This window comes from Hipposideros armiger, unplaced genomic scaffold (genome assembly GCF_001890085.2).
Source record: "Hipposideros armiger isolate ML-2016 unplaced genomic scaffold, ASM189008v1 scaffold_26, whole genome shotgun sequence".
Lineage (NCBI taxonomy): Eukaryota > Metazoa > Chordata > Mammalia > Chiroptera > Hipposideridae > Hipposideros > Hipposideros armiger.
Window position 1 is genome coordinate 1,991,197 of NW_017731376.1, and position 10,518 is coordinate 2,001,714.

General features: G+C 39.1%; 1 protein-coding gene and 1 long non-coding RNA gene across 3 annotated transcripts in view; one reads left to right on the plus strand and one right to left on the minus strand.

Annotated features, from left to right (window-relative positions):
• Positions 1 to 2,585, minus strand: part of LOC109379427 (uncharacterized) — a 25,523-nt gene extending 22,938 nt beyond the window's left edge. Inside the window, exon 1 of the long non-coding RNA XR_002123201.1 lies at positions 2,501 to 2,585. This is a non-coding gene — a long non-coding RNA (uncharacterized LOC109379427). The remainder of the gene's footprint in view (positions 1 to 2,500) is intronic.
• A 126-nt stretch (positions 2,586 to 2,711) lies between these two features.
• RPL34 (ribosomal protein L34) lies at positions 2,712 to 5,869 on the plus strand. 2 transcript variants are annotated; one of them, XM_019635986.1, is made up of 5 exons: positions 2,712 to 2,745; positions 3,754 to 3,827; positions 3,911 to 4,010; positions 4,332 to 4,435; positions 5,723 to 5,869. In XM_019635986.1, exons 2-5 carry the CDS (start codon positions 3,763 to 3,765, stop codon positions 5,805 to 5,807), a joined length of 354 nt encoding a protein of 117 aa, XP_019491531.1. In that variant the 5' UTR covers positions 2,712 to 2,745; positions 3,754 to 3,762; the 3' UTR covers positions 5,808 to 5,869. The 2 variants fall into 2 exon arrangements, with proteins under 2 accessions (XP_019491531.1, XP_019491532.1); XM_019635987.1 differs by lacking the exon at positions 2,712 to 2,745 and adding an exon at positions 2,789 to 2,883.
• Positions 5,870 to 10,518: the final 4,649 nt, after the last annotated feature.

Consider the following 10,518-nt stretch of genomic DNA (forward strand, 5'->3'; position numbering starts at 1 on the left):
CCCTTCCCCCAATTCCCCAGCTCTGTTCCCATCCCCTCAATTCCCCAATAAAAATCTTTAAAAAAAAAAAAGCACAACTCAAGAAAGATAAATTTTGGGGCCAGCCGAGTGGCTCAGTTGGTTAAGAGCTCACTCAAGAGTTTGAGCTCTGAGCAATAGCGGTTCGATACCCGACCTGAGCTGAGCAGCCGCTGAGCTACCAACAGGTGGCAGGATGGCTCAGATAAAAAAAAAAAGATAAATTTTGACCACATTAAAATTAATAACTGTTATGAAAAAAATCACTTAAATAAATGAACTTTAAACCTCAAAGTTTTCCAGTCCAAGCCAGAAAAAATTGTGAGGTAGGTTCATCTTATTTCGATTTCACAAAAGTTTATAAAATACTTAGTAAGTGTACATAGAAATTAATGAACAGAGAACTAAAAGAAAGATTAATAAAAACAAATGAGGTTTTTGAAATGTTTAATAAGAGTGCCACATCTCTAGAAAGACAGATAAAGAAAAAATACAAATACAGATTGAAAGAGAAGTAAAGTCACATTATAGAATGGGGTTAAGTATACGGGCAAACTGTAATAGTGAGATCCCTGTTCTTATTTACTGGGTGGAGGGGAACACAGGAAGATAGGTAAACTACCCTACAGTGTGTTGAGGGCTCCTGTCTCCAACTGTTGTACTCATCTGCCCAGCAGTCTCTCTAGAAATAGAGAGGATATATTGCAAGTAAATGCATTCATTAAAAAACCACATTTGCCTCTCTATCCCAGCCTCTCTCTCCATGCCTGGTACAGAGATGAAAGGGATTCCAGAGGATAAAAGCAGAGGACTGGGAAGGAGGGAAGTAACTCACAGCTAGGTCAGGGAAGAAGCAGCTCTTTGACAGTCAGCAAAGTCAAGCATATAACCCGAGACTTCCATTTGGTGTGGTGGCCAAAATGGCAGTGACATGAAGTATGATGGAATTAACAGCCTCATTGGACCTCTGCCCTCAGTCACTTGCCTGCTTTCTCACCTCAATAGTGGCACTGGAAAACCTGGAAAGAAACTTGAATGACTACTGGGATGCTCTATTCAAATCTCTTTTGGGTCTGCGCAGCTGGTTCACAGCTGCCTCCCTCACTGGACATTGCTCTCAGCTTCAGGAAACCATCTCACCCCTGGTCCGGGGACAGCCAGGCCAAGGAATGGCTGATGAGGGAGTACAAAGACCTGGCTCCCTTGCCTGCATGGGACAGCGATGAAGAGCCATCCTAATTCCAGACCTCCCGGTTGGAACAGCTGAGGCCTCAATTGCAGCCACACTGTGGGTTCTCAGTTCCTACCTTCACTTCCTTAAAGGTATATTTTTTAAGAGCACTTCCCCATATACCAGCGTGCAACTCCCTCAGTATGTTTCCAGAGACCCTAATCTGAGATAAAAGTTTAAAGGACCTTTTTAAGCATTCTTCCTTAGAGCCCAGGCAAAGTGTTCTTTCCTTTTCTGGAGGCCATCAACCCTTTTGACAATATAATGAAAACTAAGGACCCTCTTCTCAGAAAGGTACACATAGGCACTTAATTTTACTGTAAATTTTTACATACTACCGGGGGTGCCAAAGTAATGTATACACATGACTTGTATTCATCTTTTGTTATCAGTATATACTATTACAATCTTAATACAGTTTTTTCCTTTCTTAAAATGTGTATACTTTTTGACACCCTCTGTATTTTATTTTTCATTGTCTAGTTTCATTTTTCAATTATAGTTGACATCCAACATTATTTTATATTAGATGCAGGTGTACAACATAGTGGTTAGACATTTATATAATTTACAAAGTGATCCCCCCTGGTAAGTCTAGTACCCACCTGGCACATACACAGTTACTACAATATTATTGACTATATTCCCTATGCTCTACTTTACATCCCCGTGACTATTCTGTAACTACTAATGTGTACATTTACATACTATTTTAGAGGTTGTTGTTTTTTTTTTCTGCTTCCTCTCATCTTTAAGGCCCAGCTCAAACTTTACCACCCATGTGAAACCTCAAGTAATCTTTAGCACCTAATCATAAGATTTGCCACTATTTGTTGAGCACATACTCTCTACAAGACACCTGTGTGAAATGCTTTAACTTCATGATGCCTTCGATCATAACATGACTCTGAAGGGTAGTTATCTTTCTTTTGGAAATTTAAGGACTTGCCCAAAGTAACACAGCTAATAATCAGTAGGTATTGGATTAAAATTCCAATTTACAAAGCTTATGCTTTGAATCACAAAGAAAAAGAAAGTAAGGTTAAAGACAGTAACTCTTAAAAGATGACCTAATAAGTAATGAGAGAATTGAAATATAAATCCAGGTCTAACCCCAAAGCTGGCGCTCTTTAGCTTAAATGTGTCGGAGAGCCTATAATAACGAAAAAAGTTGATTTTGTCCCATTCCTGCCCTTTGCAACTCCTTTGTCATTTGCATTTGTTTCTACAGCAATTTCCAAAACATCTTACCTTGGCATCGTTGTGGCTTGCTGAGGTGGATCCCCACCCACGGAGGGGCGGTACGTCAGTTGCCGTACAACGTGGCGGCCCTATGCAACCCCGGCTATGTAGAAGAGCTGCGTGATATCCGTACAACATGGCGGTGCTCTCTCCGCCACGCCTCTGGTTTGCGTAACTTCCTGTCCTGTGCAATCGATTTGACCTTTAAAGGCGCATGCGCTTTCCTTTTCCTCTTCCGGGAACCGTGTCTAAAGGTATGGGTTACTTTTCTACTCTTCCATGGCTACTTCTTTTACAATCGGCCGCCATCCGTGAAGTTGCGGGAGCCGGAATCTCTCAAGCTCAGTCTTGTGAGCTGGTGTGGGGATAAGGGCTCAGGAGGAAGTCTGGTGGTGAGCAAGTCCCCGACTTTTAGCTTCAGACACCCCTCGATCCGGACCTCTCCTCCGGCGCCGAGAATGGTTGTAGCTCACCGCCCGGTGCTTTGCCGTTTTTGAAGTCCGATGGTTGGAGACAAATGAGCTGTGGTCCGGCTAATTGAGACTCCGGGAAATCGCGGAGCATTTTCATGTCTTTGGCCCATGTTTTAATACCGCTCCAATAGATGTTTTCAGGCTTTGGGAGGGCGGATGATCGGCGTGTGCCGGTCGTTGTTTCAACATGTTTTCTTTCCCAAGGCCAATAGCAAGGATGATAAAAATGTGTTAATAGGGAGTTTTGTGTCGTGGTTTTGGAGATGGCAAACGCAAGTGGCTGATTGCACCATTCGCCTTGGCCTTCCCTGTCGGTTTTGGTGTCTGACAGTTCTGTTTTAATGTAATGTTCGTAAGGAGCTTGTAACACTAACGACAGGCAGTTTTCAAGTTAACACTATGCTGCGATGAAGTGGTTACGAAATTGGGGATAAAAAACGAGATTGATTCATGTCTCGCTTGTTTTCATGTTACTTTTGCATAGTTCATTGAAAAATTTAAGTCGTTCATCTGTGTAACCTATGTGCTTAGTAATACCCAAATTAGGATTATTAATAAAGGACACAGAACGACACAGGTGCTGCTTTTAGACAAGGCATTGAACCCTGAGCATCCATTATGTGCCAGGCTAAATATATAGTTTTAAAATATGGAACATTTTCATAAGATAGCTTAATTAAGGATATTATGTATAAAAAGAAATATGGTTAACAAATGATGTGATGCTGTTTTGTCTTAAGGTTTGCATTATTTCTGCAATGCAATTTTACTCCATTCTACCTAATTTAGGCATTCAGAATGGTGCAGCGTTTGACATACCGTAGGAGGCTCTCCTACAATACAGCTTCCAACAAAACTAGGCTGTAAGTATTTCAGAAAATTTAAAGTGCGTGTTATCATTTACTCTGCAAAATGCTGAGCTGTCACCTATTCTCTTACTTCCTAGGTCCCGAACCCCTGGTAATAGAATTGTTTACCTTTATACCAAGAAGGTTGGGAAAGCACCAAAGTCTGCATGTGGCGTGTGCCCAGGCCGACTCCGCGGAGTAAGTGACCGTTTTGCTATGAATAAGATGACAAGGGTTGAACTTTTGAGCATTATTCCTTCATAAGGGAATGCGTAAAGGGGAGGTCACCAGTAAGAGGGTTAAGAATTACGTGGCATCCATGATCCAAACCTGTCAAGCATATAGACTTCGTTTTAAAGCCAACATGACAAATAGAGTGAGATGCCTTACAGATAGATCAGTACACCATTTCCCTTCGTAAACTAGTTTGTTTGCACTTAACCACCTAAAAAATACATCGAGCACAATTTCTGTTCCTGTTAAAGTATCACAAAATGATCTCAACTTTTGTTTACACAGGTTCGTGCTGTGAGACCTAAAGTTCTAATGAGGTTGTCTAAAACGAAAAAGCACGTCAGCAGGGCCTATGGGGGATCCATGTGTGCTAAGTGTGTCCGTGACAGGTAAATACAACCCTTAAATCAAATGGGCTTTCTTAAGCAAGTGTGTGTGTGCTGTGCCCATTACACTGCATGCTAATCATTAGAAGACTGGTGAAAAAATTATTTAAACAAAAGTTGCATACTTCAGAATCCTTCCTAGACTAGGGATAATTGGTGCTATACAAACTAATAAATAATATTAGACCAGAATAACTCAGTTAGGATTTGGAGCCATCTTCGTGCCAGATGCAGAAATTAAAATGACCTTGGTTTTGTAGGGGAGGCAGGTGAAAAAGTATTAGTTGTTTGGGCAATTAGATGGAGAGTGGGAAGTCTTAAAAGTAGGAACAAAATAGCTGTATAGTTCTAGTGGAATAGTAGGGGGTGATAGACAAGAAAGGCAGAAAACTCACATCACGAAGGACAGATTTTGGCTTGATCCTTAAAAATGGGAACTGTTGGGTTTGAGAAGGGTGGGGAAACATTTGGCAGGGTACCAGTAGGGAACATGGGTGGGATAGGTTTCTGTGTGAATTAAATGATTGCTTTATCTCTGGAGATAACTTTGATTTAACAAATGGCAGAACCTGCTGTTCACCAGGTCCTATACACTAATATTTACTTCCTCTCTAAATGGAGGTTCAGAGTACAGAAATTGTAAATCCTTCCAAATGTAATTTTTGTAAAAACCCTGTGAAACAGGTATGAAATTATTCCTGGGCCTTGCCACGAGGTAACTTGCCCAAGACCTCACAGCTAGTAAATATTAGAGTTGGCCCAGACAACAGGCTCTAGAATCCTTGCTCTTGATCAAGTGCCTGTTGCTAATATCTTTTAATGCCCTTCATTTTGGTTCCTAGCACATAACTCCTTTCTGTGTTTTTACTGGAAATTTTCCATAATGTGGTTAAAATATTCTAAGATGTTTTACAAATCAATATCATTAGTCCTGGATCCTAATAATGAAATGCAATTAAATGAAAGCTGCCATAGTGGCAGAGTAGCCTCCTGTGGGGGTGATTTTTCTAGTTCATCGTGACTCAGAAGAGAGAGGGTCAGGTATACTGGCATAGAATTGAATTGTCCTGTTTTAAATGTCAGTGTAGGAAGGAGACCTTAGGCTGAAAAGGCCTGTCCATATAGTTTCAGTTTTTAAGTTTTTAATCTGTACTTGTGGGTTTTATTTATTTTCCTGAGTATCTTGCCTGATAGATTTGCTCAGTTCTTTTATGGTACTTTTCCTGCCTTTGTTAAATCAGTGTTTTTGGTTTTGTTTTTAAACTATTCGTTTAATATTTTCTTTTCTAGGATCAAGCGTGCTTTCCTTATCGAGGAGCAGAAAATTGTTGTGAAAGTGTTGAAGGCACAAGCACAGAGTCAGAAAGCTAAATAAAAAAATGAAGCTTTTTTGAATAATAAACACAATTAAAAGGCTTGCTCTGTTGTAATTTGTAATAGACACGTTTGGTTTCCATGTGTTATCTGGGGACCCTGTGATTTTTGGTTGATTGCTTTTTCTAAACTATAGTGGGGGAGAGTATTGGTCACTAAAATTTTTTTTATGGTAGCTATAGAAGATTGGGCAGTTTGAGAAGAATGGCCCTGGTATCCGAATGTTTCTTTTAATGCCACTTGGGTCATTTTCTTAGTATCTCCTTCAGCACCAAAATTCATAGGACAAACCAAAGACTATTCAACAAGTTATTTGCAGTGGAACTTTTTCACATCGTCTTTAAAGCCTCCATTCCCTTAGTTTACTTTCAAAATGGTCTATTTGGAGAGTTGGAAACTCACTATCAGCAACTAATAAATGTGTACAAAACTCATGTCATGGGTTTAGTGAAATTTAGTTCTGATTTATGTTGGATATATAATCCAGGTCAGAACATTAAAATAATGGACGTTAGTATATTTTCTCTTTGGAACTATGTGATTGTTGATGACAACTTAATGTAAAAGGGCCAGCTGAGTGGCTCAGTTGATTAAGAGCTCTGAATAACAGCGGTTTGAGTCCCGGCCTGAGCTGAGCAGCCGCTGAGCTGCCAAATGGCTCAGCTAAAAACAAACAAAAAAAGTATGTAAAGATTTTAATAACTCATTCTCACAGTGCTGAGACTACCAAGCATCCAGGTATTCACACACAAACTTCAATTGTTTCCAAGACCTTTTTTTTCAGACCATGTCAAGCTTGTTTCTAATCTCAAGTGAGAATAGAGCAGAGCCCCCAGACTATTTGCACAAGCCAAAAAAATCTAGAAACTCAGTAGCTGGAGAAGTCTAGATTTTGACCCTTTTCCTCTAGACATCACTGTTACTACCATGATGTAACTTAGGTAGAATTACTGGCATTGTCTTAAGGCAGAGGAGCATTTGCTCTTTAACAAATGATAGTTCCCTTTTCCAAGGAAGGGAAAAGGCAGAAATCTGGCCTCGTGCACACTGACTTTGTACCATGCTGCCACCTAACTGGTAGGCAAGATTTTTAATCAAGATTTTGCAGAAAACTAAGTGACTAGGCTGGCAGTTGAACTCAAGCCTTAAAAATTTCTAACTTGATAACACCTCCATAGTGATACCTACCTAACACCTACTTGCCACGTGCCTGACACTTAAAAGTGCTTGACATCTTTAGTCTTCCCAACAATCCTGTGACACCCTTACTATCCCCATTTTACAAATGAAGGAACTAAGATAATTATATTGCAAATTATGTAGGGAGTTGAGATTGAATGACTGGACACCCCGAATAAACACTTTAGCACAAGAAATGATAGCTAAAACCCCATTAACATTCATAGTCTCAGACGACTGAGACCCATTAAGTTTTCCCCAACTGCTTGCCACTCCCAAGGATTGTTAAGCAACCAGAATAATACAATTATCTTGAGTAATGTTTAATCATAGTATTAAAAAAATTTAATGGGAATATAATCGAAAAGCATTAGATTCTGAGGTAGATTAACATTTCTCCATGACTTAGTGAGGCTGATGTATATAGACCTGTTTTGTGTTCAGGTATTGTGTTGGGGTGAGAATTTAAAAATTGACACTTTAAAAGAACTCAAAAACAATGTGCCTTAAAAATTAAATTCAGTTACTTGATTGCTTTGGAATCTAACCTAGTTCTTGAAAGGCTTGAGATGTAATTTTTTAATAATAGCCATGGAGGGAAAAGCCTTTATTGGCCTGCCAGCGTTCTTCCTACTACACAAAATTCCATAGAACAACTTGACTGAGCACAGCCTCGAACGTGAGGACTATCAAGTTTCAGCAAAATAAATGGGTTAAATTAGAAATTTGAGAAAGCCAAAGCATTAAAGTTACATACTTTTCAAAGAATTCTTTATATGTTAAATGGTTTAACCTTTTCCAAATTTGGAATGTTTTCACTTCTTTTATAAAACATCTTTGTAGACAATTTGGAAAGTATGGAAAAATAGAATGAAAAAAAATCCCCTTTAATTTCAATATGCAGACAATCATTTTTAATAGTTTAATGTCTTCCCATTTTGTTTTCGAGGCATAAGATACACATTTTAAATAAAAATTGGAAGCATATTATATATATAAATTTTCAACCCTTTTCCCCTGCTGAACCCCTGTGAACATACTTTGGAAAATTAGTGGCTGCATGTGCCATCAAATCTATGCCACAATGTAAATATTCCCTTTCTTTTGAATACTTGGGCTATTTCCAATTTTTCTCCATTTTAACACTTGTAAGCATTCTTATACATCTAATGATTTCATTTATGCTGATTAGTTTTTTAATTCATAAACTGGCATTGAAGAACAGTACTTAACAGTCAAGTTTTATTTGGGGGATTACAATGATGTTTCCTAAGTGTCTTAGCCTGCTAAAGCTGCTGTAACAAATTGCCGTAGGCTGGGTGGCTTGAACAACAAACCTTTATTTCTCACAATTCTGAGAACTGGTGAGTCCAACGTCAAGGTGCTGGCAGATTCAGTTGTTGGTGAGGGCTCCCTGGTTTGCAGAGGGCATAGGGAAGAAGCAAGCTCTCTTGTATCTGTTTTTGCAAGGGCACTCATGCCATGATAATGGCTCCAGCCTCATGACTTAATTACCTCCCAAAGGCCCCCCAACTCCTAATACCATCACACTGGGGATTAGGGTTTTAATACATGAATTTTGGAGGAACACAAACATTCACAACACATATCACATCTATAACATTAAGGATGTGAAATGTGCCTGATAGGTGACCATTTCTTCGCCTGCGTTAGTTTAGCCACTTAATTTCTTGACCACAGACCGCACCTCTTCACCCTCCCTGTTGATAATGCCTCTCCATCTCACTCAATGTCCAAGTGAACAGGACACTGAACAGGAGTGCAGTGGTCATCTTGTGGTGCGTAGATACAGAAGACCACAGAGTGGTGTGAGTGTAGTACCAACTCCGTCCAAGTGACCAAAATGGACTCTGTACTGTTCTAGGTTTTGATTTTGTAAAAAAAGAAAAAGCAAAACAAAGCTTTTATTAAATCCAGTTCTGTGTGTATGACTTAAAGTATTCTTGACAGGTTCCTAAAAAGACATGTGAATGTAGTCAGTGGTTTCTTTTAAAAGTCTAGTATTTCTCCTTCCCTTGAATTGCTTATAAATTCTACTAGAAGGATGCAGGGCTGGGGGGGAGGGGAGGGCAGGGCGGGGGAGTCTTCACCCTTAAAAGCAGAAACTCTCCATATGTTTAAATAAATAAATCAAGTTTATGTTTAGCAGCGTAATAACGTACTTACAGTTTTTACCCTAGTGATTTAGAGCTTGGGCTCCCAAAATTTTGATAGGTAGGGCTATATCCAGCTTTAACTCTAAACTATCTTATTATTCCACCTAAAATCATGCACAGGCATACCTTGGAGACATTGTGGGTTCGGTTCCAAACCACCACAATAAAGCAAATATCACAATAAAGTGAGTCATGAATTTTTTTATTTCCCAGTGGATATAAACCTGAGTTTACACTATACTGTAGTCTATTAAGTGCACAATAGCATTATGTCTAAAAAACCAATGTATATATCTTAATTAAAAAGTACTTTATTGCTAAAATATCTGAGCCTTCAGAGGATCCTAATCTTTTTGCTGGTTGAGGGCCTCATCTTCAATTTGTGAAAAAGATGCAGTATCTGAGGAGTAAAATAAAGTGAGGCCCAATAAAACGAGGTATGTCTCTACCATTTTTTGGAGTAAGATTGGGAAGCAGGGTTGACTATTATGATTTTTCTCTGAATTAGATTACTTATTGCTGGTAAGAGTTCTATAGTCATTAGATATTACCCATAGAGCCAGTGGTGTGTGGAGACAGGTCACCCTGGCTGTGAGAGCCAATTGTGTGCATCTGTTCAGTGATGTCAGGTTGGTACCTTGAAATTGGTATTTACACCTGGAAACTCAGCAAACTAAATGAGTCTCCTTTCTAAAGGATAAGATCCTTTGTATTTCTGGATCAAAAGATACTTTCTGATTTTCCAAATATTAGCTATTCATTAATTTTGAGTAAATCTTAAAATGTTTCTAGTTAATTTGAAGAATTATATAAATATTTTTGCCATATAAAAAAATTCTTGTATAATTTGCTTTAGCTTTCATCCATTCACTCAACAAAGATTTATTAGGAACTACTATGTTCCAGAAACTGTGCTGCTGGGTAAATATGAATACAATAGTCAACAAGCAGACTTTCCCCTGCTCTCCTGGTACATAGGAGAGATCATGCTAAATGAGGATACAAATACATTTTTAATTGCACACATTGGGATAAGAATCATAAAGGGAAAGTACACAGTACTGTGAAACAGTGTAAGAGTAGAACCTCTTACACTGGGGAGTTTAAGGTAGGCTTTTCTGAGAAAGTGATGTTTAAGCTCAGAGCAAGGATAAGTAGATGTTAACTGAGTGAAAACTAGGGAGAACATTCCAGACGTAAGAACCAACATGTGCAAATGTCTTAAGTCAAGAAACAGCTTGTATTTAAGAATAAGTGATTCGGGCCGGCCAGGTGGCGCGTTGGTTAAGACCTGGCTTGGGATGCCAGAGGGCCCTGGTTCGGATCCCACATATGAGGGCCAGTGACACTGCCCTC

What these genes read in the sequence shown, in the direction of transcription:
- RPL34 (XM_019635986.1), top strand. Translation starts at nt 3,763, where the DNA reads ATGGTGCAGCGTTTGACATACCGTAGGAGGCTCTCCTACAATACAGCT. An exon ending in GCTTCCAACAAAACTAGGCT is followed by an intron (nt 3,828 to 3,910) that starts GTAAGTATTTCA and finishes CTTACTTCCTAG; the next exon opens with GTCCCGAACCCCTGGTAATA. An exon ending in GCCCAGGCCGACTCCGCGGA is followed by an intron (nt 4,011 to 4,331) that starts GTAAGTGACCGT and finishes TTGTTTACACAG; the next exon opens with GTTCGTGCTGTGAGACCTAA.